The 17,234-nt window shown below is 38.0% G+C and overlaps 1 protein-coding gene across 3 annotated transcripts in view; it reads left to right on the top strand.

Moving 5' to 3' along the window:
• Positions 1-17,234, top strand: part of LOC131041182 (mediator of RNA polymerase II transcription subunit 23) — a 316,846-nt gene that overhangs the window by 197,009 nt on the left and 102,603 nt on the right. For all 3 annotated transcript variants that reach the window (XM_057974180.2, XM_057974179.2, XM_057974182.2), the window contains 2 exons: positions 5,113-5,196; positions 10,439-10,533. In XM_057974180.2, coding sequence (XP_057830163.2) covers positions 5,113-5,196; positions 10,439-10,533 — 179 coding nt within the window. The remainder of the gene's footprint in view (positions 1-5,112; positions 5,197-10,438; positions 10,534-17,234) is intronic.

Below are 17,234 nucleotides of genomic sequence, written 5' to 3'. Positions count from 1 at the left end.
TTAGTACTATGGATTAGAGTTGGTGGCTCTTGGTTGATTGAGTTGGTGCTCTTGGTTGATGGAGTTGGTGCTCAATACAGAAGGAATTTGGTGATTCCTTGGGTTGGTGCCCTAAAACTTGTAAAGCATTTCAATTGTGAGGCTGGATTAGGAGAGTGGATCCTGGCAGCATTTCTCACCGTGGTTTTCCCACATTGGGTTTCCATGTAAAATCTTGTGCTTTGTGGTTTTTGCCGTTGTTTGTTTCTTAGTTTCAGTTGCTGCATCTTTTACATCTCTCAGTTTTCAGATTAAAATTTGGTAAAGTTAAAGTTGAAAAGAAAAGATTTTAGTGCTTGTATACTACTAGTAAAATTGTCAAAAAATTGTCAAAGTTGTCAAAACTTGTAAAATGTTCTCAAGGTTGCTAAAGTTGTAGAAATGTTGCAAACTTGTTGTCAAGAGCAAGTTGTTAGGGATTTAGGATTTTTGAAATGCTTAAGGATAAAAAATGATGAAATTCAACCTAGACAAGGAAAATTCCTTGTCAATATCGGAAAATCTGACCTTGACATGAGAAAAAAAATGATTTTTTTTTTTTGTTGTAAAATTCCTGGACAAAAAAATATATATAAAATTTAAGTGCAATCTTTGTGTGGAATGGAATTTCAAAATCGAAACTCAAAGGCTAGCTATTATTGTGGATTTGCAAAATTAAAGTTGATTTTTTCCTTACAAAATCCACAAATTTCAGTTGAAATCTCCTTGCCAAGCATCTTGTCCATCTCCAGGTGATTTTAGTGCCCAACTATCATTGTTCATTTAGCCTCAGCACTCATCACTTCTTGATCAACATTCAAAAATTCCTCACACTGCCCATTTTAGTGCTCACCTCCTTGATCATCATTTGGAAATTCCTTGAGACGGTGGTTTTAGCGCCCCATATTCTTGTATAGCATGTCTCTATCACAGTAGTCTTGCATTCACCCTTCCTAGTGCTTTGACATTATGGATTATCTCTTTGCAATTTCACATTGTTTGAATCAGTCCTTAGTTCTATTGACATGCGCTTAGGGAATTCCTTGTTTACATCATGTTTGCATCCCTCATTTAACTTTAGGTCCCATGGGACCTCTATTCTGAAATAACCTGGATTTTGCGCCCTATTATCCAAGATTGCATGCTTTAGCACTCACCATTGTGTCCTCAAAGACCTCTTAATGCTGCTAGGGTGGTGTTCAGGTCTAGGTCGGCCCTTGAAAGAAAAATTAGAACCTTTAAAAAATCAAAACAAATATAAGGTATGCTTCTATATTTCAATCTGCTCTGCTCAATCGAGCCTATTTGAATATAAGGTAATAATAAAATATCAATTCTCCAGACTCCTTTCAAAACGCAGCCCTTCATATTTATATCATCTAATATCTTAGAGATGCCACCCTTCATAATTGCATCTTTTGGTTTATGGGTTGGGTATTAATCTCAGTTACCGGTTCTTGCCAAAAGTGGCGGGGTCCTGGTCCTGGTTCATGCCCGGTCCTGGACCCACAGGGAACCCAGCCGCCTGGGCAGGACCCGGGTGGGACCCAGGTCGAACCAGGCTCGGACTAGGGTGAACCCAAGCCCGTGGGTTCCCAAAAACGGGGCCCACGGGTTAGAAAACAAAGAAAAACAATTAAAAAACAAATTTTTTTATCTTATTTTAACAATTTGAAACTTGAATCAGTTGAAACTTGAAACTTGAATATTATCTTTTTTGCAAATTATGAATATGATATTACATTTATGATTTATGATATATCTTTATTAGAATATTTATTGGCATTGGCAATTATGGATTTATGATTTATGATTTATCTGTTATCATTTATGTATCATTGTATGGGAAAGTTACATTGTATGTTTCATATTTGTATGTTTGAACTGTGAACATATATAATTTTGATGTTTGAAGTTTCAACATATATATATAAAAAAAAAATTAAAAAATATATATATATACAGACGAACCCATACCCGTACCCAAAAAAAAAAAAATTTGCCGAATCCGCGAATCCATATCCGAATCTGAACTTGAATCCGAACCGGAACCGGTAACTTAGCTATTAATGTTTATTAACTTAAAACCGTCCTAATGTTAATTAGGAGCGATTTCTTGCTAGAACGCTACCCTTTAACCATTAGGAGCCGGCTTTGTTATGTTGTTAGGCTATTTCTGTAATGTCCCCCTTTAAGGGTATCTTGGAATATCGGGACAATTACCTCAATTCCTTACACTTACACTATCTAATGTTTGCAATTAAACTATGAAATGGAGAGTAAGAACAACATCACTAGCTATTTATGATATATACAATTTTATATATGCTGGAAGTGAATTGATTTGATTTGCACTAGGTGCAGTAATCTCTTAGGATCTAATCACCTGCAACGATTATATGATATGTTGTTTCCTTATCTTGGCAACAAATGCTTGCAATGACAATGCGGCTATCTATATGAACCCAATTATGGGCCTTTGGCCTTGCTCACTTTGAGCTCCTCCAACTGGAATAAGAAAATAAGATAAAAACACCATTCCCTTTTTTTAAGTGAATGATTGGGAATACCTTCTTATATCTTGCATTTGAAATGATAAGTCGGATTGTAAGGACATGACACTTGTCCCTTCATAATTTCTTTTTAATTGCACCACTTGCATCTTCATAATGCATCCTTTCCAAAATAATAGATATCGATTCCTTATTAATTAAATATATATTACCCAATGATGCGGAGTATTTAATGTATCCATTGCTAGCTATCTAATAGTGACTACTAACCATCGGATTAGCCAATTCGATGAACGTTATTATACTTCCCCAAGTCGTTGATTGGTACTTGCTGCGATGTTTAGTCGATGTCTTCTTTCTAGTCAATCTATTTGCTTATCTACACATCGTGTTTCTTCATATGATATCAATTAATCCTCATCGATATGATTGTTAACAGTTCATGCCTTAGCCCGATCTATTGTAGATCTATAAAACTTCTTTTATACTTAGTCTCTATTCCTTTGCTTTGGGACTTAGTCATTAACGTATCATTCTTTCGATTCTCCATTTATCAATTATAAGTTAGTATGTTTGGTTGTCATACTTGGTGGTTGTTCCTCTTTAGCGATGATCATCTTCATGCATTTCCATAACCGATGATTGTCACCATCCATAATGGTCTTTATCAAACAATAACGGTTTATGAATGATTGCTCATTCAGATCATGGCCACTTAATGTTGTGTATCAGTGTTCTCTTTGGATCACTACCTTGATTGTCGTCATTCATTGAAGCGGGCGATGTTTTATTCTTTACAAGTAATTGCTTTTGTCTTATTTTACCGATGGTTGATAGATGCTTATCGATGCCTTCTTATATGTAGTCGCTTAGTTGCCATCCAATATAGATTCGTTGTTTAACCACCGTTCGCTCGATAGACTCTTTCTTTATATATGATCTCTACGTAGCTAATTGTATCACCAGGTATGAAGATTATGTGTCAATATGACCAATGGTATTAATACTGTATTTGAAGATGACCGACAATGGTTAACTTAATTGAGATGTATCGATAGCTTTCATCCAACTCCACTTTTACAACTCTGTCTTTCAAGAGACTTCTCAGAACTAAAGAATCATGTAATGCCCCTTTTTAAAGATAACCTCTCAAACTATTGAGCCTTATATTCGAAGCATACCCAATTATTAAGCTATATACAAATCGCACCATTCCATTCATTATCAGAATAAATATTAATAAGTATTAATTAAATAATATTATTTAATAAATAAATAAATTTAAGTAATCATTTGTTGATAATTATTTTTTTTGATCGGTAATTGGCCGAAGCTTGAATAGCTTTTGACTGGAGCTATGAATCAGTGGGGACATAGTAGGGGGCCCCATCCCCATTACATATCTTTGAATTATTATTATTATCATGTTTGATTAGATTGACCCCAAGACCTTCCCCATCCTATGGAAGGCCAAGAGTCACAGCTTAGAATTCCACTTCAGATGTATGTTTGATTAGATTGACCCCAAGACCTTCCCCATCCTATGGAAGGCCAAGAGTCACAACTTAGAATTCCGCTTCAGATGTCCCTATTGGGAATTGAACTTGGGTCTCCACAGTGAGAACCCAATGTTTTAACCAATTAAGCTCATCCCCTTGGACATCATTTGTTGATAATTATTATATCAAATAATAATAATAATTGCTTCATTTAATATATATATATATATACATAAAAAAAACGATTAAGGAGGGGACATGACAATTTCTCTATATATATTAGCAATAACTGCTGCTTTGTTTCCGATAAAAATATTAACTGCTGCTCCCTTCTTAACATATTCATTGCCATTCAGCGATTATAGGTAAATCACTGAATGTCTAGGTATAATCAACCTTCTTCTTAGTTGGCTTTCATATATGTTTACCTTGTTTTGAATTTGATGGGGACATCACATTTTCTGGTTCCATCATCTTCTTTTCTGAGTCGTTGTTAAAATGCTTTTGCCTCGTTTTCTGACATCAACTCCTCTTTACTCCAACATTTGTGGGGCTCCCAAGATTCTTTGCACGAGAAGAAAAATTTCCTTCTTTAAAGTTTGTTTCCCCTATCACCTTTGTTTCTTGCAATTGGATAACTTTTCTTCAGGTGGTTGGGAAGAGTTGTCTTAGAATAGAATTTATTCCAAGTCACTGGAAACTCTAACTCTCGACTTTCATCTTCTTTTAGGAATGTTTCATGGGTTTTTGGTTTACAATAGCTTCTCGTTATTCTTCTTTCTTTAGGGATGATTCTTTGGTTTTTTCTCTTTGGATGATTCCTTTGGTTTTAATGGGATTTTGCTTCTCTTGAAATTTGTTGGTTTTGCAAAAGCAATCTGTGAAAATGCTTTTATTGCTGAATAGAAGGCTATAATGGAAAGAAAGAAAACATATTATCAAACTGACCCCTCTTTAACATTATCAATACATTCCTTATTTATAGATTTAATATTAATTATCTAAACTCTTTTTAAGCATAAATTCTTTTATACTTTGTGGCTTTGTATTGGAAGATTTGACGTGGTCATGTTTTGATGAAGGTTGTGCCAAGCATTGCAATGGTGGAAACATATGTGAGATTATTATTAGTTGCTCCTCATTCGCTATTTCGACCTCACTTTAACGTATGTATGCTTTACCATTTGATATTGTATGTTGGCGTGATTTCCATTTCAGTTGTAGCTTAATAAATTGATTAAAAACCTTGAAATATGTCAAGTTGACAAAAATGATTTTTATTAAAATGCAGTTTTTATGTATATATATCACAGTTAAAATGGTACCTTGTTTGTTCCATACATGGAGCAAAATATCATGAACTTTATGTGAATTCTAACTTAAATTCAGAGCTTATATTGCCCGTTTATGTGCATCTATGAGGATATTGATTTTCAAGCAAGAGTATTTGCATATACTGAACATAGACATAGCTGACATACTTCTAGTATCAGTTATCATTTTCTTTCTAGAGTTAGCTACTAGATAATAGGGTGGGTGATAACTGTAGGTTATCTCTAACTTATGGATGTTTTAATTTTGGTGTATTCTTCTTGAATGCCTTACATTATTACATCACATAATTTTCTTGTTTTACTAAGAAAAAGGAGATCATGAATAGAATTGCAGAAACTGAGATCAAGATTTGGATTAAGCTCCGAATAGGATTTGGGTTAAGCTCCTATTAGGATTTGGATTATGCTCTGATTATCACAGTTAAAATGGTACCTAGTTTTTCTCCATATTTGGAGCAAAATATTATGAGCTTTTTGTGAATTATAACTTAAATTCAGAGCGTATGTTGTCCGTTTATGTACATCTATGAGGATATTGATTTTCAAGCAAGAGTATTTGCATATATTGAACATAGACATAGCTGCTGTACTTCCAGTATCAGGTATCATTTTCTTTCTCGAGTTAGCTACTAAAGAATATGGTGGGTGATATGGAGTAATGTTTTTATTTTTGTGTGTTCTTCTTGAATGCCTTACTTCATTGCATTACATAATCTCCTTGTTTTACTAAGAAACTAGAGATCACGAACAAAATTGCAGAGACTGAAATTAAGATTTGATTAAGCTCAGTTTAGGATTTGGATTAAGCTCAGATTAGGATTTGGATTATGCTTTGAATAGGTGTTTTTGTATCCATCATGGAGCAATTGGATGTCGTACTTCTAGTATCACGTATCATTGTTTTTCAGAGTTAGCTACTAGATAATTTGGTGATTGATATGGAGTAATGTTTTTATTTTGGTTTATTCTTCATGAATGCTTTACTTTATTGCATCGCATAATCTCCTTGTCTTACTAAGAAAAAAGAGATCACCAACAAAATTGTAGAAAGTAAGATTAGGATTTGATTAAGCTCAGATTAGGATTTGGATTAAGCTCATATTAGGATTTGGATTAAGCTTTGATTCGGTGTTTTTGTATTGTTCATGGAGCAATTGGATGCCATATGTTAGAAAAATTGCAAAAACTAAGATCATAGGGTTTGATTTACTAAAGCTTAGATTAGGATTTGGATTAAGATCTGATTATGATTTAGATTAAGCTTAAATTAGGTGTTCTTGTATCGATCATTGAGCAATTGGATGACGTATGATAGAAAAATAAGAATATTTTTTTGGATTTTTTTTCTATGTTTTAGTAAATTGCATTTTTGGAGGCTTCTGGAGTGGAATTTGGCCTAAGGACTGTCAACAATCCCTTCAAATGGATTTTGTAGGCGTGCTTTCCAAAGCATTGAAACTAGAGCTCTTAGGGATCTTTCCAACAATATATGGAAATTCAAATTTTGCCTAGCCAAGTTGGGGTACCAAAATCAACAGGATTTTTGTGTTTATGATTTGGGATTTAAGTTTTTGGTTTTTGTCTGGGGAATGGAATTGTTACAATGTTGAGCGGATCCATCAAAGCACCGACATGACCATTGAACTAGAGTTTGAGGATTTATAGGTGACTTTAGTTCATGAAAAGTCAAGGTAAACAGATCCGTTGAAACACAAAACGGATTCGTTGATTTTGATATGAAATTGTCAAATTGGAGATAGAATTTTTTTTATGGATTTGCTGATTTTATACAGATTATATTGAATTAGAGATTGAATTTTTTTATCAAATGTGAAGGATCCATATAAGAAGAAGATCAATGCCTTTTATCATTATTCAAGCAATTTCAAATTCAAAAGGGGGATTGAGGAGCAGACCTAAAAGTAGTTTCCAACAAGAAGTACGATTTCCCTCAAGAAAATCACTTGCAAATCCAAGTTGTAGACAAGGACAGGATAAATTCTACAAGAGGAGTAATCAGATTTGAAGTGGAAAAAATGTTTGATACAAGGAATGAGTGTGGAATGATGGAGAAAAGATGAAGGTGAACGATGGAGAAAGATACAACTGCAACATGAAGAGGTCAAAGTCCAAATCATGCAAGATGTTCTCCTTGATTGTTGCAGGGAAGCATATAAGACAAGGATGAGGAACTCAATAACACAAAATGGAAGAAAACATCCAAGATATCAAAACATTCAAGGAGAACATTACTTTATGAAGAAAGATTCTAAAATGACCCTGGATTTCCAAGATCAAGGAGGACATCACAAATCTTAGTGATTCAATTATAACATGGAGGACAAAGTCAAGATATTTAAAGATGATTGCAATATGAAGAAAGTTAGAAGGCAAGATGATATCAAGGTCAAGGACAACGTAAATAATGATCAAGATGATGCAATTTGGGAATATGAACCATCACAATTAGTCAAAATCTAGATGATGTTGAGTATCAAGGGATATTGCTAGAAATGCAAGGACTTCTTTGTGATAATGTGAATGTTTACACCAAGTGCAAGTTGAGGTGGCATCTACTCATCATCAACCAATCAAATCATGACAAGTTGGCATGTCTAGATTCATTGAACTTGAGTCGTCAACAAGTGGACATCTAGATGCATTGAATGAAGTGTCACCATCTACTCCTTGTAAATTGTGCCATTGGGGATATCTTATTTTTTGTTGGTACTTTTTATTAAAAGGATATTATAATGTATGGAAAATTAGGGTTTCACAAGTTAAGCTATGTAAACTAGGAAATGACCTAACTTTCACACACAAAACAATAAAAGGAGAGTGAACCCAATAGATCCAACCTCAATTATATTAGGAAGAGGGTTGAATACTAATTAGATTCTATTCCTTTTGGTTGAGTTAAAAATGATTAATTGAAACGATGCAAATTGAATTTAAAGAAGTAGGCTAGAAGGTACATGCATGAACTAGTAACCTAGATTAAGTATGTTATGTGATATTGACTCAAAAAATTCATAACAAGTATGGAAATGGATAGAAAATGTAATGGTGCACTTGTAGCAAGAATCTGGAGCTGATTTCACTGGACCAGGGTCCTCAGATTATCCTGGTCTTCTAACTGATGCACACCTACCAAGATTGGCTTCTCAGGACTCATAACTCACTCCCTATCAAATCTGAAGTTGTTTTTGGAGGACAGGGATGCCCCAGATGCCCTGGTCTAGAGAGTCCTGCTCCTGGTTTGCTGCGGTGACTTGTCTACCCTGAAAGAAACACTTTTCATATGCTCTCCAGGCCAACCTCATTTCCTTTGCTTTATTGAATATTTTAGATCTCTTATTTTTATTTTCCTAGAACTTATTGGTCTGATAACTATTCTCCAATGTCAGGGAGATGTTTGAATTGCTATCTTCTTGATGACCGTATCTTATTGGATAAACACACATAAGAGAAGCTATAGAGTTGTATATCTTGCAATGCTAATTTTTATGAGTTGACATAATTTCTTGTGAGATGAAGCAATTTTGTACTCCAATCATTTAATTTGCTTTTATTTGATTGTTCATCCTCCCCGATCTGCAAATGTTTGTTTCCTTTAGAAGATCTGAAATCCAATATATTTTGTTGGAATGCTGCTTCCCCAAATCCTTGTATTCTCAATATCATCCTTTTATTTTGTATTGAAGTGTGTTGAAAGAATGGTTGAATTGTTCTAGTTTGTTTCCACAGTGCAAAATTGTTACTATTAGGAATTTTTGGCTCACTATATAGATTTTAATGATCTGGATTTTGAGTCCTAATTGCAAACTCATTTTAAGAAAAGTGATGATTTTGGAAAGAGAAAGTGTCAAAGATATCACATAGTGTTGGTTACAAATATCAACGATATATGTTTATTTTATGCTTGGACATTATAACGATTATTGTGTTTTTCCTAAATAGATGCCTACTATTAGCATCCACTTGTTAGAAGTGGTGGTTTAACCAACGTAGGTGCCATGCTTGGCAAATTTTCCATTTGGTTGAAAACTGGTGATCAATGTTTCTTAGAAAGTCTTGATTGTTTGATTTACCATGGGTCCTCCTTAGAAGATGAGGTCCTTCTCTTGTTTGGTTGAGAAAACGAGCACTAGAAAATAAGTTAAACCCTTTGGCATCACAAGTAGCTTGATGGATCATGAAGGTTAATAATTGTTTTGTACCCAAACTTAGAGGTGTTTGGGTACATGGACAGCTCCCATAAATCTGCATTGTAGAGCTTTTTCATTGAGTGGCCGTGGTTGATGCTACATTTCATCCATGAAAATGGAGATCTTGGGGTGAATGGGAAAGAAATGGGCAATACCATTTTTAGAACACACTCATTTTTCTTTTTTGGATGGAGAGATGAGTTTTATTATGGCATGTTTCACCTGGTAGCAGATGAATTTATTGCTTCCTTACAGATTTGGGTTGCCCCTTGAGGTAGCTGAATTGAATATCTGGGTTGGGTATTGAGGGGGCTTCATTTGGGAGTAGATCGTGCTTCTTTGAGGAGGTGGAGGCCATTAAACAATCATTTGATGGTTGTATAGGTGAGCCTAAGTGTGGTTTAATGGAGTTGGAAGTTTGTTTCAATGAGTTGAGGTGCATGAGAATATTAGAAAACTCTCTCAAGTATATCATCTAATCTATAGGAGTACCAATGTGTTTACTATTCTATTCTAATAGTGTTGTCATATGAAAGAATATAGGTTTTCAACAAACTTCACATGTTTGAGAGAATCGCATCATATGTGAGTTTTATTTAATTAAATATCTTAAGCATCATTTCTTTTTATTTTTGCTTGAAAATTATGTGTCATGATATGCACTTGGTTAAAACTTTCTATTTTGAGTTTGGGACAGTTTTCAAGAAATTGATTATTTTTAGTGAAAAAACATGTGAGAAGATTCTATATTTTGAAATAATAAAGGTAATTGTAGCTTTAAAGCATCTACTACTAGATTTAATTTTGTTATAGTTGTTGATGAGTTATTTCAATTCTTGAGTTAATTGGAGATTCTATGTCAGCAGCAAGTTTTACAACGCTACAACACGGGATTGAGCAAAACTGGGCCTCTATTGATATTGTTAGAAATGTTGAATTGTCGTCTTATTCCACTTTACAGGTGAGATTTGTAAACCTTTGTACTTGTTAATCTAGTATAATAAAAGTTAAACTTGTAAAATTAAATTTATTTCATTTCTATTGTTTGATCCTAAAGTATTTATTACATATTTCTATCTTGAGATGGCATGTGAGACAAATGGAAGGGTTGCATGGTATTTTGGGTTGCTTGATATATTTATTTGCTTACCAATCTAGTTTTTTTGGCTCTGGTAAAAAAAGGTTGAAGACTTCAAAATTTACCAATCTAGTTTTTAGTTCTATATTTATACCTTCAAAATTTACCATTTGCAGCTTTCCTCAAAATTTAAATAAACTTTTCTTAATTTTTGTGGAACGTAAGATTTATGGACCTATGTATAATGATCTTTAGGGCAAGGTAGGCATTTATATCATGTCCCCTTTTTTACATTATGAAATACTTCTATAATTAAATTTAAGTTGTTGAAAAGTAACTTTATATAAAGACTACTTACATATAATTATTTAAAATATCATTATATATTTATTTATAATTATTAAATAAAGTGGCATTAGATGTATGGTGCGAAAAGGTGAGTAAAAGTACACTTTCTTATATTTTTTTAGTTTTGAGAGGATAACTGTGAAAAAGAGAATAATATCATCAATTAGTTGCTTCTAGATTTGATTGTGTAAGTTATTTTTTAGCATCAATGTTTTCAATCACACTTTGTGATTCATCATCAGGGTGTTTGGAGAATGCCAAGAGATGTAAGATTGTAAGTTGCCTCAAAAAATTTATAGAAGGGAGGAATATTTTGAAATAGAGGCTACATGTTTTTTCAGACTATCTCTTTTTTCAAGAATGAATGTGCATTCATCTTCTTTTCTTGAGGATGAAAACCCTCCTAGTTTTTAGTGTAGTTCTATATAGAGTTGACAGTGTGCTTCAATGGATTCTTGATTTCAGTGTTTCAATTTTGGGTGTGAGGATTTCAGTGTTTCTTTCACTTTATTGTTATTAGCTTTCAATTTTGGTTTATGGAATTACATATTATCATTATGATTTTTAGTGTTTTATTTTGGTGAGCTAATTCCTTGCAAGCCATACACTTCAATCCGGCTGTACAACTTCCTTTAGTATATTGTTCTTCCAGTATTTGTGGAGGTTAAGCGCTGAAATAATTCCAATAGTGATGGTTATTCTAAAGATCAAATTTCTGAATCTAGCTACTGCTTACTAACTATAGCCTATGGTAGTATGTATCAACCTATTTCCAAGCCACACTATTGTTGCATGAGTTTGTAGCCTAGTCATACTACTTAGAACTTGCCATACCATCTACAACATGATATGAAGATTATTGTTGATTGATTTCCTTATATATATATATATATATATATATATGTTTTGATTTTTGATTGGATTTTATCCTTGTATTGTTGAAAGTGGTTATAATTCGTAGATAGTCATTAATTGAGTCTTTTGCATACCACATTGTGCAATATAGCAGGTCATATAAGTATTGATATATCTTTTGTCTACTGTATATGTTATACAAGTTAATGATGGTGGGGTAGTTTATAATATAGAAGTTGGCTACTCATTATAGCATAAATCTACAACATTCTCCCACTTGATATCATACATATTCGTAAATACAATGATAGGAACACAAAAATAATTAAGTACAAGAAATGAGGCACATGGCTTCCTATAACAAGATTTTTTTTGTGCTTAATGGCTTGGTAAGATAATCTACAACATTTGTTGGTGGCAATATTGTACACAAAAATAAAACTAGTTAATTAAGTTGTAATTGTCTTGGTTAGTTGGCAACCGAGGGGAGGTAGTTGCGGTGCGACGGTTGGCGCTCGCACCCCCTCGGTATCTTTATATACTTTCGAATGTAACTTGGGAATTACGATTATGAAGGGAATAACATCTCTTATATTTTATCTGAGATCTATGGCATTATTATTCTGCATTACGTGTTGTATTTGTATGTTTTAAGTTATTCACCTGAGAGGGCAAACATTTGGCGCCGTTGTCGAGGACATACTTGGGAACGGAAGAAGCGGATGGCGCATGGACACGATGGGCCTACCCATTGGTGAGATAAACCCAGAGGCCGATGACGTACAAACAGAGCTCTAGAGCGGAGAAGACACTGCGACGAGGGAATTTTCAATCCTGCTCCAGGTAGCCATCGAGACCTACATCCGACGAGAGGCCACAGAGGCTGAAATCCCACCAAGTGCCGTGTGGACAGCACTGGAAGTTAGCCCGACAGTAAATCGTTTGATGAACCACCTCCCCTGGTTGCTTGCATAGGCATCGCTGGCACAACAAGCTCGCCTGGAAGAGATTGCCCGGGAAGAGCGACACCAACAAATCCTCCAACAGTACAAAGAAAGCAGCCGTTGGGAATCGGAGTGGGATGGCACGAGGCCAGGAAGGAATTGAACCCTGAATCCCATAGGGATAAAGGAACATTCTATATTCAAATAAAGGTGTCATAATATTGACACAAGTTGTATCTGATGAAATGAATTAATAAAGGAGTGTTCTGGTTTTAAGTGTTGTTATTTAGGGAAATGTACGACAATTAATGCCCAACCTATTAAACAAAGATAGAAATAAGCAAGTAGAAACAGATGAGTGGGAGGCTGCACAGAGGGCCTTGATTCTGGAACAAGAAGTAGAATGTAGACGGAGGCTGAGGCAACTTGCCGAAGGACGACCTGCTGAAGGGTGGCCTGAAGGGAACCAAGGAGGTGTCACAGAGAGTGTAGAAGCCGAGGGAAATTTCTACGCGTCGCTAGAACACCGTAGGGTGAGAAGCCACAAAGAGTTTCTAGAGGAAACAAGGTTACGAAGGAATCTAGTCGAAGAGACTCGGGACTAGTTTAGAAACTTATCCCTTATGCCACGAAGTGACGATCACCAAAGGGAGCCAGGAGTGGGTGCGGGTGAGAATGAAGGGGAGGACAACCGTACGGCTATAGGTGCGACACACGGCAGGCAAAACACCGTACCCCCAGTCACCCACGCAGGACACACCACCGGCGTCGGAGGGAGTGGCACAGGGGCTCAGGCACAGCCACAACCACCTCCGGGGAGACGACCCCCATCAATGGCTTGTAAACAGAAACTGCCGAAGTTCAATGGTGACGAGAAGGAAGATCCTGTCCGCCATTGCCGCACGTGCAAAACCATATGGTCAGTGAACAACGTTACTGACCAAGATGAATGGGTAACACAATTCCCAGCAACCTTAAGGGGAGTGGCCATAGACTGGTACTCAGATATGGATAAGGCCAAAGTCAGCACATGGCCCGACCTGAAGGAGGAGTTCGGGATAGAGTTTCGCCTCTTGAGAGACAACAACGAAATAGTCGCTGAAATCTATGGCACAAAGCAGAACAAGAACGAGACTGTCCGAGCCTATAGTCGGTGGTTGAAAGAACTGTTGGGGAAAATTGAGAGTCAACCAGCGGATGGGTTGAAAAAGAGATGGTTCGTGGAGGGACTGAAACACTCCCTCCGGAAGAAGATGAAAATTGTTCCACCGACATCGTACGAAGACGCATACAATAGAGTGATGGATCTCGAGAGCGAGACCAAGACATCGAAGGTAAAAAAGAAGGATAGCTCGTCCAAGGATGATGACTCTTTCGAGGAAAGCAGCAGCGATGGCGAGGCTGGCAAAAAGGTGCAAGCGCTCCAAAAAGACATGGAGCGAATGAGGAGGGAATTCAAAACAATGAGAAGCACTGGTCGGACCAATGGGGACATATGGTGCACTGAGTGCAAAGAGGAGGGACATACAAAGGGTAGTTGCCCAAAGAAGGCATTCTACAAGATTTGCCAAGTGATGGGACACTCCACCAAGGAGTGCCCATACAACATGAAGACCCGAAGTACGCAAATGAACTAGGTGCTGTTCGTGGAGCAGGCCACAACATCCGCACCAGCGGGTACGGGCCAACAAACTAACACAACGACATCATTTGGAGGATATCGGGATAACAGATGCGGTGGCGGAAGAAATAACAACAATAACAATAACAGAAACCAGATCCAATATGACGCTAAGGGTCGGCCAATGATCCAGTGTAGGGCCTGCAATCAGTGGGGACACTTCGCTCGCGATTGCACAAAGGAAGCCACCCCTTAGCACCTCTGTTGATGGTGTGGGCCAAGCGACCATGAGGACGCAAATTGCCTGAAGCTTGGTGTAAACCTTCTAAACATAGAACTCACGAAGGCAGAAGTGTTGGCAATCACAAGGGCATAGGCCAAAAAGGTTGCATACCCAGATCCCCACACGGAGACCGAGAGAGGGCGGGAAGCAAGAGATGAGATCACAAAGGAAATGGCCACACAAGGATAGAATAGCCACGAGGCCGCAAGTCCGCCACGGACGAGGGGAGGAGAAAATTTTACGACAAATATTGCAGATGGAGGTGCCAGTGAGGATTCAAGACCTCCTTAAGACCATGCCGCAGTTAAAAACGACTATCTTAAACTCTGTACCCCCACAAGTGAAAATGAGGGAGGTCGTGAGCCCCACAGCCGACCTCGTGTTAAGGGAGGTCGTCAGCTCCACGGTTGACCCCATGTTGTTGGTAGTCAACAGCGGACGCCAACCGGCGGTGGTAGAAATGGGCATATTGGGGACTACCTTGACAAACACTATTGTGGACGGAGGGTCAGGAGTAAATGTGCTCCCAGAAGCGACATGGAAAAAACTGGGAAAGCCTACATTGTGGCCCCCCACGTTCAACCTACTAGGGGCAGATCAACACAGGATTAAACCCCTTGGTACCCTCATGGGCCAACAGGTGATGATTGGCACGTAGCCATTCGTGCTGGATTTTGTAGTAATTCCCCTGAAGCAGAAAGGTCATGACGCCATTCTCGGGCGTGGGTGGCTCATTGTAGCAAAAGCGAACCATAACTGGAAGCGGAATACTCTTTCCTTGGAAAATGTGGGGAGGAAGTACTTGATCGATCTCCGTACGCAGATGGTTAGCGAGGAGTTAGCATCCTCCTCCGACTTAGAATTTGAGGGAGACCAGTTGGGGGAGGGTGGAGACAGACGCCGTATGGAGCCTAGTGACGAAGGGGTGTTAGAACTGGAGGCATGCTCAGGGGAGGACAGGGACTCCTTGAATGGCCTCTTCCATTGGCAAATGGGAGATTATGAACTATTTACACCCTCGTGCAATGTATTGAGCATCGAGGAAGAACCAGATATATTTCCCCCAGAATATGGAGAGTACAAGGAAGGGGAGGCCTCGGTGAATGAGATGCCAACACACCAATTCCCGAAGGGGGAGCCCATAAAATATCAGGAAGCCAATTTAAAGGAGACAAGGGGGACAAGTGACCCCAAGATCATCCTTGTCGGAGATGACTGGAATCCAGTGCTGAAGGCTGTAGCCTTCAAAATTTTCCTTGAATACAAGGATGTCTTTGCATGGATGTACAAGGACTTGAAGGGCGTGCCCCCAGAGTTATGTGTACACCGCATAACATTGGTACCGGCAGCCCAACCGGTAAGGAAGCGACCTTACCATATGAACAAAAATTATGTTGCACGGGTGAACGACGAAATTGAGGAGATGTTGGAAGCGGGCATAATCTTCAAAGTGCAGACAAGCGAATGGGTGTCTCCCATTGTGATTTCCCTCAAGAAAGAGGCCAATCAGATCTGGATCTGTGTAGACTTCTGGTGTCTGAACGCTGTCACCATTACAGACCCGTTTCCCATACCCTTCACCGACAGCATCTTGGAGGAAGTAGCTGGACATGAAATCCATTCCTTCATGGATGGGTTCTCTAGGTACAACCAGATATCCATCACGAAGGAAGATAAGTTGAAAACAACCTTTGTGGTGGAGGACGGTGTGTATGCATACAACCGAATGCCCTTCGGTCTATGCAATGCACCCTCCAGCTTTCAGCGCATCATCTTGCACATCTTCGACAAGATGTCGGTGGGGAACTTCAAAGCCTTCCTGGACAATTGGTCTATTTACAGTGGACAAGACATCCAGCTAAAAACCCTTGGGGAGTGCCTAGAGAGATGTCGAAGGGCATGGTTGGCCCTCAATCCGAAGAAATGTAGATTCATGGTACCACAGGGAAGATTGCTTGGACACATTGTGTGTAAAGAAGGATTGAAAACGGACCCGGACAAGATTCAGGTAATAGTAGAAATGGAACCTCCTACGGACGTCACTGGGATAAAGTCCTTCCTTGGTCATGTGGGGTACTACAGGAGGTTCATCAAGAACTTCGCTGAGGTGTCCCACCCATTGGATAGGTTGACACGGAAAGGGGATCCATACATCTGGACAAAGCCACAGAGCAAGGCCTTTGAAGAGTTGAAGACGAGATTGATGGGAGCACCCATACTGGCATACCTGAATTGGGATAAGGAATTCCACGTTCACGTGGATGCCTCAAATTATGCCATCGGGGCTACATTAGCCTAGGTAGGAAGACATGGGTTGGACCACCCCGTTTATTTTGCGAGCAAGTTGCTCTCGAAGGCTGAAAAGAACTACAGTACCACAAAACGCGAAGCCCTCGGCATGGTCTATGCCGTGCAAAAATTTCGTCATTACCTACTGGCTACACCGTTCACATTTTACGTAGACCACCAAGCACTCATGTACTTGGTAATCAAGCCGATTATCCAGGGGAGGATAAGCTGTTGGCTATTGCTA

Source organism: Cryptomeria japonica, chromosome 3 (genome assembly GCF_030272615.1).
Source record: "Cryptomeria japonica chromosome 3, Sugi_1.0, whole genome shotgun sequence".
NCBI lineage: Eukaryota > Viridiplantae > Streptophyta > Pinopsida > Cupressales > Cupressaceae > Cryptomeria > Cryptomeria japonica.
Note: the sequence above shows the minus strand (reverse complement) of the source record. Positions and strands in the feature narration are given on the sequence as shown.